Raw genomic sequence first — 25,237 nt, forward strand, 5'->3', positions numbered from 1 at the left:
AGGTGAACTCATTCAATTAAGAGATTTTTTTTAATCGGTTAAAAAGAACTCATTCAATGAAAATTAATTTAGTCGTGAATTTTTAGACAGTTAATTGATTGAATTTTAATTGTTTTTTTTAATTTTAGGCTTGGTAATTGATTGTTCAATTAAAATAATTGACTGGACTATTATAATTTTACCTAAAATTAAGTTAAACAGCAACAATTTTTATCGTTCTTCATATTCTTCGTGTTCTTTGTAGAAACTAAAAAAACAAATTGTCACGCCCCTAGAGGAGTCCCTGCCAGACAAAAATCCGGCAGCATCTCCCCTATACCGGTGACAATATGAAGCATACATACATACATCACACTATATAAACATAAACAACATATTCATCAGCCCACACGGCTGGAACATACATAAAATAGAAACAACATAACCACGAAATGTATCAACTATATGTATATGTCATAGTTTTCATAAACTATAATTACTATACAGATAAACGACATCTGTAACAAAATTGCAAAATGTAAATACAGCGAAACAAAAGTAAAACAATCCAGAAAATCAGCACGTCGAGATCTCCGAGCAACTCTATGAAAGTCCAAAATCAACTATAATATCAAAAGGATCCCTGTGTCTGTAAAACTGGAGACCAAGGAATGTAGCAAATTAGCCAAATGGCTAAGTGGATACTCAAGAAAGATGTGCATGAATTTAATCTTATTGAAGAAGTTAAGGAAGTAGAATAATTCATCATCTTTTGTTACAACTTTAGGATTATTCTTAAAGTTCTACATTTATACATATATATGTATAATCATCTTCTCATTATCTATAATCAGGTAAAATTTTTAGATAGAGTTTAGGATCTTCACCTTATCATCACTTGTCGTCATTAATAAAATCAATTCTTCAATCTTATTATTTAATCACTCAATTATAAGTTATCATGGTAAGATCAACATGTATATCAATAGTCTTAATCTGATAAATCAACTAAAAAGTGAATCACTGGAGCCAATATCATCAGAGTGAAATATCATATGGATAGGCTAAAAGCCTCCTAAGAGTATAAACTGTCGCATACGTCATCTGACGTACGAGCTATCAGCCCTCACAGGTGGAAGACATAATAAACACTGACCGAGGGCTACATCACGCCAACACGCCTCGGGTGTACGGTCAGATACTCTGGACCGCGGCCGCCGCGCTACCACAATAACATGTGGGTGGTCCAGTACTCTAATATAGACCTCTGGTATAAAGCTAGGCTCATGGTCTTCACTTTTTTAATTCTTCATTTACTATCTTTATTAATTCACCGTTATGATTATATTCATCCATTTATCATGATTATTCTCTTTTCATATTGATTGGTCAATCAAGGTAATATTTTCGTATCAAATCTATTAATTTATCATTATAGGGTCCACAGATAAAAAACTACAAGTATCAACAGATAGAGTATCAAAAGCATGAAGTATGAAAGGTCAAGCAAGTCAAAAGAGACAAGGTATCAACAGAAGAGTAATTCAGAATATTTCTTTAATTTTAAAAAAAAACAACCCTTCCCATATCAATCCCAATATGAACCCACATGTGAACAAGAAATGATATTAATTATTTACCCTCCAATAATTTTAATATTTTAACCCATTTCGCTATTTATAATATCAGTTTAATCCCCATTTTAAAAATAATAATACAACATATACATATTCCAATTTATATATTTATTCATGCACAAGGAAATAGACAAGAGTAGATGTATCCACCTTATATACAGCAAAATCTCCGAGTATCGGCAGGTCACCGTGCTCCACTCGAGCTCGGATCTACAAACACAATATCAAACATAACTTAAATAATCAAAATACTATCTAATAATAATAATGACCTAAAATCTACACATTATCTCTGATTCAAAATCAGTGAATTATTTTGATCTCGATACCTCGTACCACTTTGCATTCCTAAATACAACATCTGTTCTAATCTAGATAACCCTTCTAACTACACATCAATTTAACCAAAAGCAACCTAAAATATACCTTCTAAGGGTTTTGTGTGGCTGCTGGAAATGAGGACAGCAACTAGGGTTATTTTCCCTTCGTCGTTGGCCGCCTCAGCTAGCTCCGGCGAGCTCTAGCGAGCTCCGGCGGTGCTGCCAAGAAAAGGGCAGCAGCTAGGGCTGCTGTTGGAGGAAACAAAAGGCAGCAAAAATGCTACTGTTGGCGGGGGAAAAAGGAGAGAGCAACTAGGGTTTTGTTTCCTCTCTTTTCCCTGTGGTTTAGCGAGCTCCGGCGAACTCCGAGGAGCTCCAACAGTGCTGCCGAGAAGCAGAGAAACGGAAGCAAAGGAGAAAACAGTGTTCTGCCCTTGCTGGAGAAGGAGAAGAGGTGTGGGAGGAGAAAACGAGGGCTGCTTGAGAAGAAGAACGGAAGAGAAATCTGCCGTTCGTCGCCGCTAGAGAAGAAAAAGAAGAAGAAGAGAGGGGAAAGGGTTTGAGGCGTCGGTGGGGAAGAGAAGAAAAAGGAGGGGGTATGGGAGAGAGTTTGTGCACGTGGATGACATGAGTGCATTTGATTTTTTTTTTTTTTCAAATACTTAACACAAATATATTTTAGTTTTTCTCTTATATGATTTTCAACGATAAAAAATTATATTATACTAAGAAAACTTGATCTAACATAGAGACAATAAATTGATAAAAAATTTAAACTTTATTGTTAATGCAAACGACGAAACAAAAGCTATGGCTCTGATACCAATGCTAATTCTTGTAAAACCTACAACGCTTGAATTCTAGACAGCCAAAATAAAATTTTGAATAGGAAAACATCGAGAATATGACATAAAAAAATAAATACATAAATATAATGACAAAAAATCTAATTGAAGAGCAATGTCTTTATCTTTTAACGTCATCTAGAAAATCATGAAGAAGAAGAAATTAGGTCAAAATTTTCCCTAAATTCTAAGAGACCTCTCCTTATATAGACAACCAATTTATTATTAATCCATAGATGAATAATAGATTGGAGTAAAGAGTTCTATATATTCAATTAACGTCTAATTATCTAAAATTCACTAGAGATAAATTAGATTCTTTAAAGAATTCGAATTATATTCACATATCCAACACTTACACACAAATATATCACTGATAATTATATCCCACACTTTCTCCTATATGGGCGATCCGTCCCTCGACGACGTCACATCTCACGGAACGACGACGGCTCCGGCTTTGTCGTATCTGACGGCCGGTGGAGTTCGCCAGCAACGTCCTAGCTACCCAAACACTTCAAGCACAATATAACTTCTCCAGCAATTCCTCCGCCAACTCAACATATATCTATGTGCGTCGCCTATCTCTCTCACCCCCTGCTTCGACTTGATTTTCTCGATCGCTTCTCCTCCGATCGATTTGATCTGGATGATGGATTGGATTCCCCTTTTTTTTTTGTCTCTCCTTTAGGGGGTTTGGAAGATCGGGCCGGTGGGAATTCGCCAACGAGCGCTTCCGCCGAGGCTAGAAGCGACTGCTCTGCCAGATTCACACCGTCCTAAACTATCGGCCATGCTGCCGTCGACTACACCATCGGCGCACTCGGCGAACCCCGTCGGATTGCTGGTCAATTCCAGTGCTGAGCAGGTCATGCCCAGGTACGCTCCCAGCTGTCAGAACAACGCGGCGGCGATTAGCCGCAGAGGTGGTGGCGGAGGATCTACATCGACGCAAACGGAGCAGCTAGACCTGTCGTTGCAGTGGTGGCCGATGGAGGAGGTCGAGGAAAAGACGGCGGACTCAGCTGCGTCGGCGAAGCAGAAGGCCGAGGGGTGCTCGACGACCACGAGGCGCTTCGGAGTCTCAATCAGAATCAAGAGGAACCGCGTAGAAGTAACGCCGGACGCGAAGGTCGGAATGCAGTAACGGCCGTCCAACTGAAACAAGACGGGCGTCGCTACGCTGCGCGATGAAACGGCGACAGCACGTGACCAAGATTCGTCGGTCCGTTTTTCTATACTTTCCGTTTTTTTTTTTTCAAAAAAAATCTTTTTAAAATCGAAAATAATTTAACTTTCTATTATTTTAAAACCTCATAAAATTCTAAATTTAGCAAATGGAAATAAAAAAGGGGGGAAAAAGTGCCATAATTGTATAGGCGCTCAACCGAACCAACCACCTCGCATGTTGTCCGCTTTCTTTCTATTTATGGCCTTTCCTTCCTTCTCTTTCTCCTCTCCCCTCTTTTTCTCCTCCGTTTCAACTTCCCCTCCTCCTTCGCTCCGATCTCCGATCTCATCTCCGACATGGCCGCCTTCCGCCTTCCCTCCTCCTTGTAGCCTCTCGGCCCCTCCTCCTCCCTCCCTCCTCGGCTTCTCTCCCCTCCGCGAACCGCCCGATGGAAATCCCGAACGTGGCGGGAGGATGAGGGGCCGGACGATGCCTCTTCCTGTCGCGTCTTGCGGTCATCGCCTGCAATCGGCCTCTGATTCGTTCTCCGCCACGTCCGTAGTGCTCCGGTTCTTCCCTCTTCTCTTCTTTTCTCGATCTGTAGATTTCGGTTCCTCCTTTTTTTTCCCTCTTTTTTGTTTTGTTTTCTTTCTGTTGCCCCGAATGGAACCCGCATTTTTCGATGGTTCCTCGAGAGCGACCTGGATGATTGGCGACGGCGACAGGAAATCGGAATCCGAGTTCGAAGCCGATCCTACCGGACGATATCTTCGTGTGAGTTCATTGGCATTGTCTATTTTCGTTCAAAGTTTCATTTTCCTAACTTTTTAGCATTTTGAATTTGTTAATATGTAGATTCTTCATATTAATATTCGCTAATCTGTTCACTTCTTGTTTGCTCTGCAGTATAATGAGATCCTTGGTAGAGGAGCATTCAAGACTGTGTAAGTCTGAAGACATTCGACTCTGGTTCCTTTTAGTCTGCTTATGATTGATTGTTGGAAATGCGATTGAGCTTTATGTGTAGATCTAAAATATGGTTATGTTTTGTAGTTATAAAGCATTCGATGAGATTGATGGGATAGAAGTTGCGTGGAATCAAGTGAGAATTGATCAGGTGTTGGAGTCTCCTTTCGACCTTGAACATTTGTATTCTGAAGTTTATTTGCTGAAGTCCTTAAAGCATGAGAATATTATCAGATTTTTCAACTCATGGGTTGATCACAAAAAGAAGAACGTTAACATCATTACTGAATTATTCACTTCCGGAAGTCTAAGACAGTAGGGTTTTTTTCCTCTAATGTTTTATGGTTGGTTTTCTTTGGTAGGATCAATACATTTTTCGATCATTAATTTGTAGATACCGCCAAAAGTACAGGCGTGTGGACTTGAGGGCAATAAAAAGCTGGGCAAGGCAAATTCTTCAAGGTCTGGTGTACCTTCATGGTCATGAGCCTCCTATCCTTCATAGAGATTTGAAATGCGATAACATATTTGTGAATGGCAATCATGGAGAAGTCAAGATTGGCGACCTTGGGTTAGCTATTGTCATGCAACAGCCTACTGCTCGAAGTGTTATTGGTAGGGCAAAAAAATGCTTCTTTATTGATCTTTTGTGCTCAATAATAGAACTATGTTAATACTTGTGCGCACCAAGGAGGATACCTTTGATTACTTGGAAGCCATCCCTCACGTAATTCTTACATATCTATCTTAAGATTGTTAAATACCTTATAAAGTTCAATTCAGAATGCATACAATTGATCATGCAAGTAAATTAAAGAATACAAATCTCTTTAGGATTCTCCTTATTTTTTATTGTTTGGCTTCTGCATATTTACCACATTATATTGTTATTGTGTAGGTACTCCCGAGTTCATGGCTCCAGAACTGTACGAGGAAGAGTATAACGAATTGGTTGACATTTATTCTTTTGGTATGTGTATCTTGGAAATGATTACGCTTGAATATCCATATAGTGAATGCAAAAATCAAGCTCAGATTTATAAGAAAGTGATTTCTGTAAGTACATAGTGAACATTTGTACTGACAATTGTGAATTTTCTCTCCTGGTTATTAAGATCCATTTTACACATTATACTGCAGGGAGTAAAGCCAGCTTCACTTGCTAAAGTAACAGATCCTCAGGTACGCCAATTTATTGAGAAATGCTTGGTTTCTGCTTCAGATAGATTGCCTGCTAAGGAGCTCTTGAAAGATCCATTTCTATGTGATGATACCTCAAAAGAACCTCTTAGAACTCATGTTCATGCTTTTAACGGCATGCTTAATGCAACAAATCTACCTTCAAGGCCATTGTCTGTGGATGTTAACAGCAACCTCACTGCCGTTACACCGAAATTGGAATTGGTAAAAACTAATAGAAACAATGAATTTAAACTGAAAGGAGAGAAAAGTAATGATGCTTCCATATCACTAAGACTGCGCATTGCAAATACACATGGTATGTAAATTTGGAGTGGTAATTATCTTTCAAATTGTCGTATGCTCATAACCAATCTTCTACCCTTCCACACAGGTCGAGCTCAGAATATTCATTTCCCTTTCGACTTAAACTCTGATACACCTCATGCAGTTGCAGCAGAAATGGTTGAGCAACTAGATTTAGCAGATTATGATGTTGCCTTCATAGCTAATTTTATCGATTCTTTGATCGCTAAACTCATACCTGGTTGGAAGCCTTCTGCCAGTCTAGTTTCAAATGATAACATGAACACACGCCAAGATTATGGAGGCTGTGGAAATAAGGAGCTTTTAACTGATTGCCCTTCAAACCTGCTGTCCATTATTCCTTTCCAGGTCAGCTATGGTCATGCTGATTTATCGCCGTTAAATATTGGGACCTTAGAGGGAGAATCTGCAGAGCATGAAGATGACATATCAGATCAGAAGACTTGTGAAGGGATTCCAATTGTTGATTTCGATTCATTTTGGAGTGAGGTCAACAAGATGGACAAGGTTTCTCTTAAATCAGCTACTTCACCTATGTTTGTTGGTAGCTTCCAAAGCTTGAGTGAAGATAACACAGATGTCGACTCTAAAGGTGATGGAGGAACCTATGATACGATCGAAGGACTAACGCCAAAGAAGAACATGAAACTTTTCGACTCTACAGGTAGTTTCGAGAACTTGAAAGGCTCCTCACTCTCACTAACAGACAAAGAGTACAAAGATCTGCAGGCAGAGCTCTATAAAATTGAATCTCAATTCAATTCCTATTATTATCAGCTTTCAAGCATGCAACAATACGCAATGCAGAATGCTACGAAGACGTTTTATGCAAACAAGAACGGAACAAAACCTTCTCCTACTCTGCTCTGAGTGTTTCTTATGGAAAGATTGAATCATAGATGGAGGTGTTGTATGCTTGTACATAGGGGAATATATGTATATAAACCTGTCCAATAAGACGGTAAGACGAAGATACTCAAATGCCTATTATGACTATTAAAACAGACATGTTCTAGCAAGATCATTATCTTAAGATCTATATAATTTCTATACACTGATCTATGTTAGCAAGTCAGAAGCAATGCATACCTGGTCAGATCCAACCAAGCATATATTCCACTTGCAAGAACCATAAGGTTTGCCCTTTTTCTGGAGAGAAGCTGAATGAAGAAGCATACATGAGTGATATTGGTTCGGCTCACCTCTCTCTATCCTCGAACCGATATTAAAGATCTGAGCCGACACAATAACACACCATGTCTTCTTCTTCTACTACTACTAATTCTCCTCTCATCATGAAGTTCATTTGGATTTCTGGAGCTGAATCTTGTTGAGAGGTCATGGCGCTTGACAATTCTTATATTTATGCCTCAAGCAGAGCAAGTAGGTGTTTCTTTCAACTCCAACTGGAATTTAACTGTGCAGTGGATGGTACAAAGGGATGAGATTGCAAAAAAAAAAAAAAGGCACTGTTGTCCCTTGTGAGCCACTCTCATTGGATTCTTGGCATCTCTACATTCCTCCAGTTAATAAATCTTTGGATGCAATGTTTGTTTAATTAGTTTGACCTTGTCCTTTTTTTTTTTTTTTTTTTTTTTTTTTGCAGATTGTCAATAGTTATCAAAGATCAGAGAGAAGGATTTGGTGACCTAATAGCAATTGACTTGACAAGGTTGGAGACAGCCAAAAGGAATATGTGGGAGATCGATCTCACCATGCAGCGCTTGATTCTGGAGTGTATCTGTTTGTTTTGTAGCCATGTATTTAACTTTGTTTTCAAACAGGTGCTTCTTCATATTGCGTATGTGAATAAAGAAAGTGTTTGATTTGAATGTTTTTAAAGTGAGGTGTCTTTTTTTTGGAGAATCTGCTTGAAATTTTTGGGAAGAAACAGAGGATGGTTTAGAGAAATTCTTTTGGAAAAGTATTCAAATACGTAGTCCTTAATACGTTACAACGATATTATACTTTTTTTGTTGGGATTACTTTGCTAGCCTTTAAACTAAGTTGTCCTGTGATTCTAGTTTTTATTTTTTACCCAGATCCTGATCTTAAAGATTTGATCCTATCGATTCAATCCTATCGATCTGATCCTGATCACAATTCTACACACATGGTCCTTAATACAAAATTGATTAATTTTTTTTATACAAATTCTTCATATTTCTAGTATAATTTAATATTTGTCTTATCGTGGAGTCAATAGTGGGCACTTAGGATGAAGAATATATCTTTCACTCCAATATCATGATTTAACATTCAATTTGAGAATTTTCGTAAATTTTTTAATATAATCTGTTTATTCTGTTAAATGATAAACTTGAATCAGTCTATCTATTATAAAACAATAGCAAATTTAGGCCATCAAAAATAATGTTGTAGCAAAGATTTTTAGTCCACATGTGAAAAAAAGTAAATACATGATTTATTAAAAACGCCTAAAAAAGTTATCTTAAAAAGAAAAATCTAATCTATTTTTTTAATGCAAAGTAAAAATGCCAATGAGTTACATCTCAACTAATGGGTCGTCGTGACTTAAGTCGTGATTTAGTCGTAAATGCATGATTTATCATTATTATTATTATTTTATTGTTTTTTTTTGCCCCATGGGAGAATCGTGCTGCACCAACCCTGTCAGCCTGATAATTTAAATTAAATAGCAACCTAAAAAACTAATATTATTAATTTTATAGGTTTGGCGAGACAATGAGGGTTGAGGATCACGACAAGAACATGAAGCGATCATTTCAAATGAATCTGTTACAACTTGCGGATCAACGAGATTCCTAATCACTTAATCCAATTTTACTATGAATAATAGGGATTAATAAAATAACAACGAACTTAATAGAGAAAAATAATATATGGAACTTCCACGTTCGTTAGTTTTGTAGAAATTAAGTTAAATTCATTATTTTTACTTTAGAAAATTATCCAACAGATTGACTAACTAAAATAAATCAGTTTTATGATTTTGATCATTTAACAATTTAGATATCAAAAAGTGCAGTAGCTAGATGATGACCGTAGAGCAGTTCTAGCCATTGCCAATGCTCCTTCGTAAGTTCGATTTTTGCCCATAAAGCCAGCCATATGGACGAAAACGCAGCCAGGGATTCCGGTAATCTCCGAGAGCTCATCACCTTCGAAGCCCCTCCATGGCTCGGGGAGACGCTTTCGGCAGTCGAATTTTTCTGGAGAAACTGGAGCGGCTTGCACTCGCCAAATTTTCGTCCGTTCGTCCTTGAATTCAAAAGAGATATAAGTGCGACTTGGTTAGGCAACAACATTAGAGCTTGTGTAGACACGAGTAGGATGACACATCTTCACTGAGAGGATACACGATAGTCTAACTTGTAACAAATGAGAGGTAAGTTGAAAAATTGTACTTCGAAAATCCAGCAAATCATGTTTAAAATAATATGAACATATATTTAGACAATTAATATACTTAGACGATCAATAAATGCGATGTAGAGACGCGTCAAACAAGAAAGACCAAAAAGGCTCAATTAATAATAATAACATAAAATAAAATTTATTTAAATATAAATGATAATATAGTAATGGATAGTATCCAATGACTCAATAATCCATACACCCAACCCTAGGATAAGACTTGGTGGTGGTTATTAAAAAACAAAACAAAAAAAAACCTGCCAGTTATTTTTGACAAATAAATTGAAATGAAATTCTGAATACCACTGCAAAACATGGAGTACTTTATGTAACTTTAGAAAATCTATATTGTGAAGGGAAAGTGTGAAAATCAAGTATGATACCTGATAAATAACAAACATGATGAGAGGATTGATTTTTAGTTCCTTTTCCAGATCAAGCAGGTGAAGATTCCACTGCAAAAAGAGATCAAGTAAATCGGGTTATCCTCTTTCATTTCCTTTTTCTTTTTTCTTTTTTCTTTTTTTTTTCTTTTTGAAAACTCAAAAAGGATATTAGAAAATAACTTTCGAATAATCTAACATCTTCGAGAAAAAAATCACAGAGACAAGTAGTACGGTTCAGTGGCATACAAGATTGAGAAAAGGCAGGCGAACCATGTAACTTGTGATGGCATTACAATAACCTGTCATAAATTTCTTGGGAAAAATTACTACCAATCCATTTGTACTAATAAATTTCCATACTGAGTTGGAACTAATGTGCAAATATTCCTATCATGTGCAACTGAAATTGAACCAGTTCAAGCAGAAAGACGCTTTCTTGTATCACTCAAATAGGGGAACTTACTGTTTCATGGCTAGGAACAAGTGTGAAAAGGCCTCTATGGTGTTATGAATAAATGCCTATTCTTCCATTGAAGACACACAAGAAGTGTTCTAAGGTGTGATTTCACATTTGTGTGAGCTACACTTTGTGCTAATTATTTGCTAGTAATGATGAAGAAGTTTCTCCTCGACTGTGGCAGTAGATGTAAAACCGCATCAGATTTTTGTGTTTGGATGATGCTTTTTTCTCTTTGAATAGATATTGCAAAAGCAATAGTGCCAAAGAAGTATCAGGATGAAAATTTAGATCAGTCATAAAGAAAAATGTAAATCCAACTTGCCATATATATTGGATATCTAACCAACTCGAATTTGAGTAATACATATTAGCTTTTGCATCAGTAGAAAAAATCATCAATCATTTTCAGACCATAAGGAAAGTCTCAAGGATTTTATCTTCAACCAACTTAAATTTTCCAAAGATTGATAATGAACCATTTAGGATGCATTATTATAAAACCAGATAACTTTTCAAGAAATAGCTTGCATATCAGATCTGAATACAACTAATGCAGCTATAGATGGGAAATAATTGATGGTAAACTTACAGGACAAAATTTTTTCAAAAGCAAAATTTGACTACTTGGATCTACATTGCTTCTTGCCTCCAAAGATTCAATCACTATAGATCTCGCAGGTAACCATGACCTAGCATAAAACGAAATGCTCTGTCCACATTGACAGTAAAATGTGTTAATCTGTCTGAATCGAGAAAGATCACAGAAAAGATTAAGTGAACTAGCAGAACCAAATAATTTTGATTAGGGTTACAACAGTTTGAACAAGACGAGATAGTGAAACAACCGCTAAAAATTCACCACCAGCAAGCATCATTGCTTGATGAAAAGCTGCATTCTCCTTCTCAGATGATTGGTCAAGATCTATCCACTCGGGGTTCAAACGACCAATTCTTGAAGAGAGATATGTATTATTGACATATTTTGGAGGCTGATCAATGTCATATTGATTGATCCCATTATCAGTGGCATCTATCGCCTGCCAAATGTTGTTAAGAATCACAAAGCAGTTGATCAAGAGTCAAGTAACGCAAACGAATATGGGGAAGAAAAAAAAAACCTATGCACAAAAGTAAACATTATTGGTTCCTGTGACATGGAAACACAAAAGCTATCTAATTCAAAGCCCAACTTACACGCAATTCAGAAACAAATATCTATAAAAATAAATACATTTATCAAACTCCTGATGATTTTGAGCAGACACAATATTTGTCCTCATATGCATATTATGGACGTGTTCAAGATAGACAAAAGAGTAGTAGAACATGCTTCATATAAGTGAGGTACCTTTCAGTTCATATTTCTTCAGGTAATCATACAAATCAAAAGGTATTATAAAACATATAGAAGCTGTCTTTGATTTTAAAGGAACCAACCATCTCCTATTTGATAGATCAGGAAGAATACCTCAATAAAGTTTTTATATACAGCAAGATATAGGCATTGGACATTCTTGTGCCCCTTGTCAAGTTGAAGCTCTTTTGCAATTATCTCCTCACCATAATGCTACAGTAAGAAAATGGAAAAATAATTCTTAAAAAGTATTACAGAAAGATGGAAGTATGAATTACATGATAGCCTTTCTTCAAATAGATATAGAGAAGACCTTTATATTTCTTAGAAGGATTATCAAATGAGTCCTGATGAAAACTATAAGAATGAGTATCAAATATGTAGTTGCATAACTTTAATCTATATCAATATTGCAATAAATCAGTCTAAAACTTTGCAGAATTTTGAACATAACATTAACTTATTGTGGGAGATGATAGGAAGAAAAATCTGAGAGAGACTATTTGAATATTTCAAATGAGTCTGTAGATGGTTACATGTGATTATAATAAGTTCTGAAGTTCCAAAGTCACTCTTATTGTCTTACATGCAGTCAAATTTGTCATGAAATAGTAAGACCTGGAAATTTTCCAGATATTAAAACTTAAAGAAAGGGAGCTGCTTTGCAACGGATATCTAAAATTTTCTCGATATCCATCTGCAAATTCCAAAAGTAAAAAATGATTGGAACACTGAGAGGGTGTTTGGTTTGGGGTGCAGGAATGGGAATGGGAATAGATTTGATAGTAGACTGGAATGAGAATGGATTTAACCATTCCAATGTTGTTGTTTGGTTTATAAGCTCTGATTAGGTATGATTGCCAATACTGCTGTTGGGTTTGTCAAAGGTTTGGGAATACAAAAGCAACAAATATCATATTTACCCTTAAAACAAATCATAATATTCCTATAAGGTAATAATTTTCTTATTTGCTATTTCTAATAACTAGAAGTCCCTTTAAAATTTATGGTCAACAGATTGTACAGATCATCATTGCATTGATATCATTGTTTGGTATAATTGACTTACCATTTGAAATGAAAACACAATAAGACGATTGGAAATTAACTTCATTGCATATATAACCTAACATACAATGTAACAAGAAAGGTGGTCGCCATTCTATAAAGGTAAACAATTGCCATGAAAGTTAAATTATGGAAATTTGGTGAAAAACAACTCATCAAAAGCTACTAACAAGATCAAAAAGAGAGGATTCATTTTGTCATATGTAATATTTGTTGGTGCAACCTACAATATTATTACATTCCCCCCCTTTATCTAAAATTAGCTCCCCTCTAAGAGCGGCAGCCGCCCTTTGAATAGCTCTAGCAACTCTCCAAATCTCACGTTAAATGCTGAAATGAACTTCCTTCCTTGTACCATGAGCAGCTTGAGAAATGACATAAGCTATCCCTAGAAAGAAAGAGAACTTGCTCTCTGAATTCTTAGGCGGTGAGTACAACTGCACAAGTAATCAACACGTCAATAGGAAGTATGAACAATGTGTGTTATTTGATGAACTTTTTGTTTTGATCAAATTTGTTTCAAATCTTGGGACATGTTCAGCAACTAATCCTAGGATGTCTTGCTTACTTTTGTTTCTTCTTCATTGTTTTTTATATACATGTTTCTAAACTATCTTAACTACTAGTTTCAGACCTCAACTTCTAGTAAATCAACACTAAAAATGGCTAGTGATTTCTTTTGTTTTACTTGTACCATAGATTTCTCCTGCATTGCAAAATTGTATTAGTAGGGCTTGTCTTTCAAAACTGATAGTGCCTATTACTTGGCAACCTATGTAAAACAAAAGAATGTTATACTTGAGTATCCAGAAGCACAGTAGCCATCATTGGCAACATATGTAGATCTTGAAACCACTAAAATAAATTCTTGAAACCATACGCATCCTTAAACACCATGAAACCCCACTTAATCCAATCCCAATCCCACAAAAATGAATAAAAAAATGGTTGATCCTTGCCATCGTTGAAGAAGACGACACGGCAGCGGCTACGTCGCTGCTTGGTGGGGCAGCGGCTACGTCGCTGCTTGGTGGGGCAGCAACCGGTTGGGAGGTTGCCTCACCAGCTCACCAGCAACGCGACCATCGACCAGCCATGTCGCCCCCTTTTTTTGTGAAATAGGAAATAAAGGTTTAGGGTTAAGGGTTACCTTGAGCTTCCTAGCTTGCTGTGGAGTGCAGCGGAGGGGAGGAAGACGAAGTCAAAGAGGAGGTGACAGTGGACCCACTCAAAGAGCCTACGATGACTTGCGCAGGAGAGCCGACGCTATTTTCACACTCGAAGAAGTCGGGCTTAGGGGAAAAAAAAAGAAAGCCGAAAAAAAGAAAATCTTTTATCGAAGAAAAGAAGAAGCCAATATTTTTCTCCGCCCGAAGCATCTTAATCAAGAATTAATTCTAAACCCACCTATTTAATTGGGTTTTGTCATTCCAAATCATTTAGGAATGATTCCAAAATTTTTATTCCCAAACTCATTAACCAAACACCTTGTATTTCTATTATTCCATTTCCTCATTCCCAAACCCCTAAACCAAGCACAACCTGACTACTAAGAGCAAGCAGCACATGTGAGATATAGGAAGAAATTTATGACAGAAACTTTTATGTTGTTATTATTTCTTGTTAAAGAAAAAACATTCAAATTGAGAAGTTACAACACTTTTAAGAATTGCCTATCAAATACAAATTCACATACAAGTTCAAAATGTTATCTAATTGGAAGCATTTTAGATAACTATGTTACCTTATAAATAAGTCCAGCACTACTGAGCTTCGTAACAAAACCACGGCCAAAAACCTCATTAAATCCTTTTTGGTGATGATCATAACGGTCGCGACTTGGATCATATTCACCGCCAACATCAAGCACAGCATCTAGTGTATCAAGAAGCTGCGGGTTATGTACAAGAAAAGCATTAGGAGTATCTATGGAAAGGTCATTAACAATCAAATGCATCGGTCAGCTTGCTCTTAGTCGATCAATTCAACTATGGAAAGGGATCAATCAAACATTGGCCTGCTTGCATGCTTACCTTGTTTCTATTTCCCTCAACAACATGATAGAGGTTTTTGATTTGCAAAAACACTTGGAGGTGCATTGTGTAAGCACCTCTAAGTTATTACATTCGATATAAATGACAAAACAAAATATAGATTTATAAAAGCACAAGTTTGAAGGGTCATAATTGTAACCAAATCGATCACAAGGAGTGATATAGCATAGGTGAAATTTCACTTGCAAAAATAAGTACAAGAAAGCTAATGCTAAAGCAATTATCGAACTGTCATATGTTCAACAAACTCAAAAAAATCTAGCCGTCACAAATTCTAAATAATTCTATCTACGTCCCATGAATATAAAGACCTAACGATCTGCTAATGGCAACACACATGCATAAAACACCATGATGTGCGCATCCATTGTCCCAAGCACCAAAGAAACGATAACAAAATAGGAAGGAAAAGAATCCTGAACCTGGATATCTCTGGTTCGAACGATCTCGGCGCCGGAGAACTTGGCGGTGAGGCGGATCATGAAGCAAGCAAGGGCCTCATCGCAGTGGAAGCAGCCGTTGTGAGTGCCGACCCTCTTGGTGCCAGTGCCGTGGGAAGCGGTGGAATAGTAGGCCACCGTCCCCGCAATGGGAGAGCGGGAGAAGTAGGCAAAGCTCCGCGACGCTATCGGCCGCCACCATCTCCGAATCGGAAGCATCGATAGCGCGGCCGTCCATTTCTCGGCTCGAAGGGCGTATTCATACTCCGCTAGTTTAGTGCAGCCCAACTTGATAACTATGGGCCGGGAATCCAAATTACTTCAGATGTTATAGCTACTCTATTAAAAATTTTATTTTAAATTTTGATTAAAATAATTTGAAAATCTATCAGTTATTTTAAGTATTTTTTTAAATTTAGATTTGATAAATAATAATTTTTTAAATTTAGAGAATAAAATCTCTATTATAAAAATAAAATAATATTTTTTCTACTTATCTTTTTCCACTTATTTTATAAATATAATAATAATTTTTTTTTAAAAAAATAAAGATATTAAAAATTTTAGAATAATTAATGTATTGTATAGTGAAAAATATTTTTTTACATTTAATAAAATGAATTATTCGCGCTTTAGTTTGAAACGGTCAATGGGCGTGAGGTGGGCCAGCTCCTGTAAGCATCGGTACCGTACATGCCACGAATAATCCTTACTTTATTTGAATTGTTTCGCCAATCTATCGCCCATCGCCTGATTTGGAATGTTGCAAGCCTTCCGATTTTTACTGCATGATTTTGTTGTACGACTTGTAGTTGCAGGACGACGTAAATTTCTCGCCGGTGATTCTGTTTTGAGACGAGAGTTTGTTGTCTCTCGATCCCGATGATGAAAGCTTCGATCTTTGGATTTTGTTTCGCCGGATGATGAATATGAAGGTGAAATCTTGCAGCTAAAGTACTAACGATCGTTCCTTTCGCTTTGATCGGTTTATGAGACCCTATGATGAGATTTTTGGTTGATATTGTAATAACCATATAAGTATTACTCTACCATGAAAATGCCCCATTTACGGTGTTCTTCCAGGTTGGATCTTGTCGTTGAATGGAAGAAGATAAACGGAAGAAGAAGCGAATGCCTACGACTGGCCAATCCGAGCTCGCGCAAATGGGGGAGCCTGAAGAGCTGCAAGAAATCGAGAAAGTTGAGGACTCGGAGGAGGCAGTGGAGATGGCGGCCCTGGAGCCCAAGGGGATCCCTCCGTGGTCCAAGCAAATAACCCTCCGCGGCCTCTCCGCGAGCCTCGCGATCGGGATCATTTACAGCGTGGTAGTGATGAAGCTCAATCTCACTACTGGCCTCGTGCCCACTCTCAACGTCTCAGCCGCCCTCCTGGCCTTCGTCGTCCTTAGGACTTGGACCAAGCTGCTCCACAAGATGGGCGTCACAACGACCCCCTTCACGCGGCAGGAGAACACCGTGGTGCAAACCTGCGCCGTCGCTTGCTATAGCATCGCGGTTGGAGGTGCACAAGCTGCAATCTTTACTCTTTCATGGCTGATTTTTGCTACTAATGTTGTGATTTGACTTTGGTCTGATGTGATTTGTGGTGATGCTGATGATGTTGCAGGTGGATTTGGTTCTTATCTTTTGGGGCTGAACAAGAAGACTTATGAGCAAGCAGGGGTGGATACACCGGGGAATGTTCCAGGAAGCTACAAAGAGCCTGGGATTGGTTGGATGACTACATTTCTTCTCACTATTGGTTTTGTTGGACTCTTGGCCTTGGTTCCTCTGAGAAAGGTAATCCTTCTACTTCCTGTTATTCCTTATATCTTATCATATTTTGTTGTTATCACTGTTACATTGGTTAATTTGCAACCGACCAACAGAATCGTTTCTTATGTTTAAGGAGACTCATTTGACCCAAATTCTGATTTTGCACTGACATTGTAGTATTTTAGTGCATCCTTACAAGCATATATCTGAAATTTCAATTGTAGCTTAGTTGTTGTAATATTTTCAGCAGTAATAGCCAGCTAATCTGATTTTCCACTGCTGGGTAAGGGAATTTGTCGAGTTTCAGTTTCCTAAGAATATGTTGCTAACCCTCTCTCTCTCTCTCTCTCTCTCTCTCTCTCTCTCAAGTTGTGGAAAACATCTATCCTATCTTAAGTTATGCTTATCTTAAAATTGTTGCAAGTATCTCTGAAACAATGGAAACTGCTTCCCAAAATCTATCTGCATCGCTGCATGATTCTGTATACCCTATCTTAAATTATTGTGCATTTTAAGCTTCTGAAACAAATAATGCCATTACTTCAAAGATTAAGTGGCAAAGCATCATTGAACATCTATATAACTTTATCATGGATTGTTTTTCATATGTACTGTGTTTCACAGGCTGAGTGAGTTTTATGCTACATTGTTCAAATAGAAAACATTGCTTCTGCTAATTGAAGTGTACTTAATTTATAGCGGCACATTGCATCTGTGAATAGAATTGTCAGCTATTTTTGTAGTTACTTCACTAGTATAATACTACTTTGTGCAGAATACTTTTGTGCATTTATATTTAGTGTTATTTTGCAATGGTCATTAAGGTATATGCATCTATTTAGCAGTTATTAAATATTTTATAAGTCTTCATTATGGATTATATACACAATCCATTGGGGCGGCTGAGTAGCTCTTTATTTAAATAGGAGTTTTCCCCCCTCTTTAACAATTTTTTTTATTAGATCATGATCATTGATTACAAGTTGGAGTATCCAAGTGGGAAGGCAACTGCTGTGCTTATCAATGGCTTCCATACTCCTGGAGGTGACAAATTGGCTAAGTAAATACCCTTCCTCCTTGGAAACTAAGATCTAGATTGACCCGTGTACTGTATGAGCTTTGTTCCCTCTTCTTATTGACAGGAAGCAAGTATATGGGTTCGCAAAGTATTTCACAATGAGTTTCATGTGGAGCTTTTTCCAGTGGTTCTTCACAGCAGGAGATGCCTGTGGATTCTCACAGTTGCCCGCCTTTGGTCTAACAGCATTGAAACAGACGTATAATTGATCTGCAATTAATTTACTCATTGATTTTACCAGAACAATCAGTTTATACGACCTCTTATACTTGTCCTGGTTTTGCAGTTTTTTCTTTGATTTTAGCCTGACATATGTTGGAGCTGGCATGATTTGCTCGTACATTGTGAACCTCTCTCTCATTCTTGGCGCAGGCATTTCCTGGGGAATAATGTGGCCACTAATAAGGGGACTTAAAGGTGATTGGTATTCCGATAACTTGCCAGAGAGTAGCATGAAAAGCTTACAAGGCTACAAGGTATATCGCTGAAAAAAAAAAACTCATGAGAGAATTCATTTGGTCATGTACCTAATCTTTTGCAGGTCTTCATATCGATTTCTCTTATCCTTGGAGACGGTCTCTATAATTTCTTGAAAATTTTAGCTTTCATAGTGAGAAGCATGCATACAAGAGCAGTATCCGAAAATTTTAACAGAGGTAAACTGACTAATGCATTTGTCATATGAACCTCTTTCCTCATTTCTTATCTTAGAATTCTGGCATGTTGTACTGTGTTTTGTGCAGTGGCAGATGCAGACAATGACAATGAAGTCCTTGATGATGTGCGACGTAATGAGTTATTCGTAAAAGAGAGCATACCAGTGTGGTTAGTCTACTCTGGATATGTTCTTTTTGCTGTGATTTCCATTATTTCGATACCTCTCATGTTCCCAGAGGTGAAGTGGTACTATGTGGTCATTGCTTACATCCTTGCACCAGCTCTTGGTTTCTGCAATGCTTACGGCACTGGCCTCACGGACATGAACATGGCCTACAATTATGGCAAAGTGTCTCTCTTCATACTTGCTGCATGTGCCGGGAATGACTCCGGTGTAGTTTCTGGCCTCATCGGATGTGGGCTAATAAAGTCTGTCGTTTACATTTGTGCTGATTTGATGCATGATTTCAAGACTGGCCATCTCACAATGACATCCCCAAGGTCAATGCTTCTTAGTCAGGCCATCGGAACAGCCATGGGCTGTATCATTGCCCCCTTGACATTCTTCCTCTTCTACAAGGCCTTCGACGTGGGGAACCCGGATGGGAATTGGAAGGCTCCTTATGCATTAATATACAGAAACATGGCGATACTTGGCGTGGAGGGCTTCTCGGCACTCCCACGTCATTGCCTACAGCTCTGTTATGGATTCTTCGGGTTTGCACTGGTGGCCAACATTCTGAGAGATGCTTTACCAGCTAATTATGGATGTTGGGTACCTCTCCCAATGGCCATGGCAGTGCCATTTCTGGTCGGTGCTAGCTTCGCGATCAACATGTGTGTTGGGAGCTTGATAGTTTTCATCTGGCACAAGCTCGATAGCAAAACAGCCACTTTGATGGTACCTGCCGTTGCATCTGGTTTGATCTGCGGAGATGGATTGTGGATTCTACCATCATCTTTGCTCGCCTTGGCTAAGGTCAATCCCCCTCTTTGCATCAAGTTTGTGACTGGCTCATAGAGTGTGTGTGTATATATATATATATATATATATATATATAGCAAAATGAGCAGGAAAGGAGCAACAAGAAGAGGTTCGATGCAGGTATATAATTTTAGTCATTCTCGAAAAGCTCAAGGAAAAAAAGTCAAGAGACTCAACCGTCCTCTCATTCTGTTGTTTCTCTATAACTGTCTTTCTCCAATTTCATTGTAGAGTATGCTTTTAACCTCAAATGCAAGGTCCATATGACGAGATATTTTCTCAATTAACATGCAGCTTCTCGATAGACAGAGTACAGCGAGAAGTGAGACAGCGGCAAGGCAAAGATTTCACTGTTTTGTGCACCATTAGTGACAATATCAATGCTCCATCTCACCCCCAATGTCAAAGAATCAGATGAGACAACTTGCATTAGAGAAGGCTTCACACCAATTGGGATATGTTCCGATACACCGTTAACGGCATGTTTCAGAAATTTCAAGCGCAAGTAAAAAAACCATGAGTGATCTGGCCTCTGCCTACCATACACGAATATCAGTTCTTTCATCTCAATCGGTAAACAATTGAGAGCCAAACAGCTTTTGTGAAAAAAATATGGAAGTTGCTTGTTCTTTTCCCCCTGTTTTCTGTGTTTCTAGTTGAACTTGGATTAGATATGATACTTGTTTGTGTTTCAGATAGACGGGTAAACTCGATAGAAATCTCATCTCAACGTCACATATGAAGTTTCAAATCTCATTTTGAGTTGGGATACTTGTCCCCGACTGGAATGAGACAGTGTTGGGCCATTTGTCATGTTGTACTAAGGTGTGTTGGTGCACTATGTCGGAGAAGGGGAGAAGATGAAGAAGAGGCGGAAAGGAGAGAACGAGAGAGATAATATTTACATGTGAAAAATCTTAGTTGATCGGTTTGTTTTGCTGTTCTGGAGTTGTTTTGGTGTTCATAACTGTGTTGTCTTGTCATTCATGATCGGTGGCTATGGAACAAGAGTAAAGGTTTGGGTGTTGTCATTCATGGTAGGTGGCTATGAATGAAATTTCATAGATGGTATTATGATAATCTTAGTTAATCTCATTAATTAGTTTTAGGGTGACTGATCTGGTCTCATGGAAGTTTCTCACCGATTATCGATAAATTGAAAAGTACATGCGGTAGCCAGCTCAGCATCCTTTAGTTGCGCTTCCTATTTGGAGGCATTTGTTTTTATAAATACGTTATATCTAGGAATTGAATCGTGAGTGTTTGGATGATAATTTGGATGTCTTATCATGACTCCTTTGTAGACGGCGTTATGAATGAAGGATAGATGACACTATGAATGAATGATATTGTAAGAAAAGATGAGATCCTATAGCATAATGGAAAATAAAAGAATTTAGTAAAGATATTAAGATAATAATATGAGTTGTGAATAATTGTGAATTGTTGAAACTTGAAATGGAAAATGGAAGATAAATTGGAAGACATATAGATTTTTGTGTTAATATTTATAGATTAATTTTATAATTTTGAACTTACCAGTTACCATCATTCTTGGCTCCTTAGCAAATCCTAAAGAGTAATACTATCCTTAAATAAATATATTCAAATAATATTTTTAAAATATTATCTTTTAAAATCCATTATTGGATTTGTTATTAATTTTTTTCAATTTAAATAATAGATTTTAGGTTAGATCATTAGATTTATATTTTTTATTTTTTAAAAAAAAATATTAGAAATAAATTATTAGACATTAATAATTTTTATATTGATTTGACACATGTAAAGTTATTAGATACTTGTTTTGAGACAAACATTAAAATAGTTTGATTATCTCTTTTTTTTTCTCTCTCTATTTATGTATTTTGATAATCCAATTATTTTTCAAACCAACTAAGTCATGGGCACCATTTTGACCCTGTGAAAAACTCCTGTAATTTCAAATTGTGATCTCCTAACTTAATATGACAATATCTTATATGTTAACCACGGGATAGAATTATGTGATTCACATCAATGGTTCACTTGAAAAAGGTCAACCAACCTCTAATAAGTAAAATAATTTAATTAATTAATTGAATGATGGACCTTTAGAGCCTCCAGATCCGCCCAGATCCCTGCGTGCGAATAACCAGTAATGCAGTCCGCCATGTTGCCGTGTGCTGCACAGGACTGAAGCGGTTGCACCTCTCTGGCATCCAAGATGTTAATGGTGAAGCCGTCGATACCCTCGCCAGGCACTGCCCGCGGTTGTCAGAGATTGCATTTTTGGATTGTGGCAAGGTTAATGAGGCTGCCTTAGTGAATGTGCTGTCACTGAGATTTCTCTCGATCGATGGCTCTCCGGTGGGATGTTCCAAGGACTGATGTTTCTGCAAGTGCTGTATTGAGGCTTCTCTCTGTGACAAAGAATTTGCAGGCTCTCTGCGCTCTCAACTGTTCTGCAGTTGATGAGGAAGGGAGACGCAATCCTAGCACATTCATCAACACTAAAGGGAAGCTTCTTCTTACCCGGCTTACTGATGCTTTAAGGGGAATTGCTTCTTTGTTCAAGCAACCAATCATGAATCAACAAACTCTATTTGTGCAATGGAGAAATTTCAAGAAGAAGGATAAGAATCTGAATGATATCATGATCTGGTTAGAGTGGATACTCTCGCACTCACTTCTTCGTGTAGCAGAGAGTAATCCACATGGGATGGATGATTTTTGGTTGAGACAAGGGGCTTCGATGCTGCTAAGATTTGCAAAGAGCTCACAAGAGGATGTGCAAGAGAGAGCAGCAACAGGACTTGTAGTTGATAGGAGAGTGCTAGCACGGTATTAAATTGCACCAAAATAGTAAGCATGCAATAAACAGGTAAATAAAAGAGTAAGATTTAGAAATTGGTATTTTCCGGTTGAAGCGTCGGCGTGTCGACTGTCTTTAGAGAATTTATTGTCGTCCACGGTGCAGAGGCTCTCCAGCAAAATTCTCCCAAGATTCGACAACCACTCGCGTCGTCCGTAAGTGCACTCCAAGACGAACGTCGCACTCAGACTCAACCTCAGATCGCGGAAACCAAACCTCACGAACAAACTTTAAAGAAGAAGACAGAGAGAGGGAAGGAGAGAAAGCAGACTGCTTGAGAGTGTGTTTAACCAGGAACAGAGACAGTGTATTTATACACTCTGAAGCAGTGAACGAAGCAAAGCGTGCGTCGCTTCCGCTTTCTGACGCGCGGGTGCGTCGCTTCCTCTCGCGCGGGATAGAACCAAACCGTGTGTCGCTTTCTCATGCGCGAGACAGAACCAAACCTTGCCAGCGAACCAAAGACTGGCAAAAACAAACAGGTCACCTGCAAGCGTGAGACCCACGAGCGGGGGATTTGCACCCCCCCCCCCCTGCGCGCGATCGCGCTCGGTTTATGGATTTCCGGCTCAAACCCCCCAAAACCACCTGATTTGGGCTCGGCCCGCGCATGCGTGTAGGTCCCCTTAACTTTGCTAAGCAAGGATGGAAGGGCTCCATATATAAGGCCTTCCAACCTTTCTTTGCTTAGCAATGTGGAACTAAATGCATACATCTATGCATTACAATAAGCAAAGAAATAGTTTGAATTAAAACTCAACAATCCCCCACTAATTCAAATTATTTTGGTCGAAAACAAAGATATGTTCTGAAGCTTGGTTGTAATGAGCTAGTGAAAATACCTTCCGGTTTGAATTTTCACCTAAGTACACTGATCCTGTCCGAACTATGAGTTGATGGAAGCTAGGGACGTGGCGCTCTCTGCTGACTCCGCGTATACGCTGGGATGACGTGGACCTCCAGCGAACCTGCAACGAAGCCGGGCCGGGAAGGGGTTCCCGGCGACGACCCTCCGACGCTCAAGTCAGGTGAGAAGAAAGATGAGGCGAAATAAGGAGAACTATAGCTATAGTGTATCTGATTGCATACCTCCGTCGAAGTCTGGGGGTCCTTATATAGGCCCCCGGGGAGGCGCATACACGCTCCTCGACGCGTGAGCGCTTCCCCAAACATACCTCAAAAGGGATGTGTCAGAAAAGCACGCTTGACGCCATACCGCAACTGTCCGAGCATATCTCTGACATGACGGTGGAAACTTCCACCGTACGATCTTCTGTCTGGTTCAGCCGCCGACCATGCTGTCTGTCGGCGACACATATCTCGAAAAGGATATCTCTGGTCGTCCCCTTTGTATTTTTTTGCACCTTCTGTCTTTTATCGGGCCGAGTGGGAGAGACACTCGGCCATACTGGTCGGGCCGAGCGAGTGGGCCGCTCGGTCATATGCTCGGCTGAATAGCGCCTATGTTAGCCTACGACCCAGCTGAGCGGCCGCTCGGCCCAGTCAACTGTCGTATGTGAATCCCTGAGCGTCGGAAACTCGAACCTTAGCCTTAGCCGAGTTATCTCCTTGCCGACCTAACCTTCTACCGCGGTCGCTCGGAAAGGTGGCCTCCCGCTTCGCAGGCCTTTTACCACGACCACCCGGAAAGGTGGCCTCCCGATCGGCTCACCTTTTACGTCGATCGTCTCGACATTAACCTCCACGTGTCCTTAACCTCTGTCCGTATGGAACCCCTCCTTTGCTACCGGATCACGTGCCTCCCATTCAAGTCTAGTCGAAGGAGGTTGCAAGTCCGACTGACTGGACTATCGGTCCAGCGACATGACGGTCATTCTGTATCTGATGAGAATGGCGCTCGGCCTAGAACCCACTGACACTTGAAGAGTTCGACATGCCGGTGGATGTCTTGCCGACCCAACGTCGGTCAACGCCGATGTCCTCCGAATTTCCCTCGGAACTCGTGCAAATCCCCGCCATTAAGGCCGAGCACACGCCCTTGCTTGCGTGATAGCGGTCATTAAATGCACCCAATGGGGTGACGCCACGTGGCCAGGCGGCCATCATCGCCTGCTCGAGCTGTCAGGCTCGATGTGACCCTTGGCGCTTTGAATTCAACGGGCGAATGTGCTCCTCGGATCCCGTGCCCTAGATTGGGCGGTCCCTGCAGCTTGAGCCCAACCTTTATAAGGTCGCTTCCTCTCCTTCCGCCGCTTCCGCCCTATCGCGCCCGTGCTTTTGAAGGTTCCTGCTTCGTTCTCCGGCGAACCCGTTCTCGACATTCCGACCCTTTACTCTCTTC

At 39.0% G+C, this 25,237-nt stretch overlaps 3 protein-coding genes across 4 annotated transcripts; 2 read left to right on the top strand and 1 right to left on the bottom strand.

The window, feature by feature from the left end:
- Positions 1 to 3,339: 3,339 nt before the first annotated feature.
- On the top strand, positions 3,340 to 8,266 carry LOC122005968 (probable serine/threonine-protein kinase WNK10). The gene is made up of 8 exons (XM_042561238.1): positions 3,340 to 4,726; positions 4,859 to 4,896; positions 5,006 to 5,233; positions 5,313 to 5,533; positions 5,817 to 5,974; positions 6,059 to 6,416; positions 6,492 to 7,905; positions 8,031 to 8,266. Exons 1-7 carry the CDS (start codon positions 4,187 to 4,189, stop codon positions 7,292 to 7,294), a joined length of 2,346 nt encoding a protein of 781 aa, XP_042417172.1. The 5' UTR covers positions 3,340 to 4,186; the 3' UTR covers positions 7,295 to 7,905; positions 8,031 to 8,266.
- Positions 8,267 to 9,306: 1,040 nt separating this feature from the next.
- On the bottom strand, positions 9,307 to 15,862 carry LOC122005969 (MYG1 protein C694.04c-like). The gene is made up of 7 exons (XM_042561239.1): positions 15,568 to 15,862; positions 14,836 to 14,982; positions 12,138 to 12,236; positions 11,515 to 11,706; positions 11,259 to 11,378; positions 10,207 to 10,278; positions 9,307 to 9,667 (listed from the first exon to the last, which is right to left on the bottom strand). Exons 1-7 carry the CDS (start codon positions 15,802 to 15,804, stop codon positions 9,422 to 9,424), a joined length of 1,113 nt encoding a protein of 370 aa, XP_042417173.1. The 5' UTR covers positions 15,805 to 15,862; the 3' UTR covers positions 9,307 to 9,421.
- Positions 15,863 to 16,311: 449 nt separating this feature from the next.
- LOC122005970 (probable metal-nicotianamine transporter YSL9) lies at positions 16,312 to 21,020 on the top strand. Of its 2 annotated transcripts, none has more exons than XM_042561242.1 (9): positions 16,312 to 16,520; positions 16,669 to 17,107; positions 17,213 to 17,385; positions 18,324 to 18,421; positions 18,504 to 18,638; positions 18,726 to 18,915; positions 18,981 to 19,095; positions 19,183 to 20,201; positions 20,376 to 21,020. In XM_042561242.1, the coding sequence occupies exons 2-8, from the start codon at positions 16,687 to 16,689 to the stop codon at positions 20,115 to 20,117; spliced, it is 2,067 nt and encodes a 688-aa protein (XP_042417176.1). In that variant the 5' UTR covers positions 16,312 to 16,520; positions 16,669 to 16,686; the 3' UTR covers positions 20,118 to 20,201; positions 20,376 to 21,020. The 2 variants fall into 2 exon arrangements, with proteins under 2 accessions (XP_042417176.1, XP_042417175.1); XM_042561241.1 differs by having other exon boundaries at positions 19,183 to 20,075.
- Positions 21,021 to 25,237: the final 4,217 nt, after the last annotated feature.

Source organism: Zingiber officinale, chromosome 7B (assembly GCF_018446385.1).
Source record: "Zingiber officinale cultivar Zhangliang chromosome 7B, Zo_v1.1, whole genome shotgun sequence".
Taxonomy (NCBI): domain Eukaryota; kingdom Viridiplantae; phylum Streptophyta; class Magnoliopsida; order Zingiberales; family Zingiberaceae; genus Zingiber; species Zingiber officinale.

What these genes read in the sequence shown, in the direction of transcription:
- LOC122005968 (XM_042561238.1), top strand. Translation starts at nt 4,187, where the DNA reads ATGTTGTCCGCTTTCTTTCTATTTATGGCCTTTCCTTCCTTCTCTTTC. An exon ending in ACTTCCGGAAGTCTAAGACA is followed by an intron (nt 5,234 to 5,312) that starts GTAGGGTTTTTT and finishes ATTAATTTGTAG; the next exon opens with ATACCGCCAAAAGTACAGGC. An exon ending in TACTGCTCGAAGTGTTATTG is followed by an intron (nt 5,534 to 5,816) that starts GTAGGGCAAAAA and finishes GTTATTGTGTAG; the next exon opens with GTACTCCCGAGTTCATGGCT.
- LOC122005969 (XM_042561239.1), bottom strand. Translation starts at nt 15,804, where the DNA reads ATGCTTCCGATTCGGAGATGGTGGCGGCCGATAGCGTCGCGGAGCTTT. An exon ending in TTCGAACCAGAGATATCCAG is followed by an intron (nt 14,983 to 15,567) that starts GTTCAGGATTCT and finishes CATAACCCGCAG; the next exon opens with CTTCTTGATACACTAGATGC. An exon ending in TATATAAAAACTTTATTGAG is followed by an intron (nt 11,707 to 12,137) that starts GTATTCTTCCTG and finishes AACATTTGGCAG; the next exon opens with GCGATAGATGCCACTGATAA.
- LOC122005970 (XM_042561241.1), top strand. Translation starts at nt 16,687, where the DNA reads ATGGAAGAAGATAAACGGAAGAAGAAGCGAATGCCTACGACTGGCCAA. An exon ending in GGAGGTGACAAATTGGCTAA is followed by an intron (nt 18,422 to 18,503) that starts GTAAATACCCTT and finishes TCTTATTGACAG; the next exon opens with GAAGCAAGTATATGGGTTCG. An exon ending in AAAGCTTACAAGGCTACAAG is followed by an intron (nt 18,916 to 18,980) that starts GTATATCGCTGA and finishes AATCTTTTGCAG; the next exon opens with GTCTTCATATCGATTTCTCT.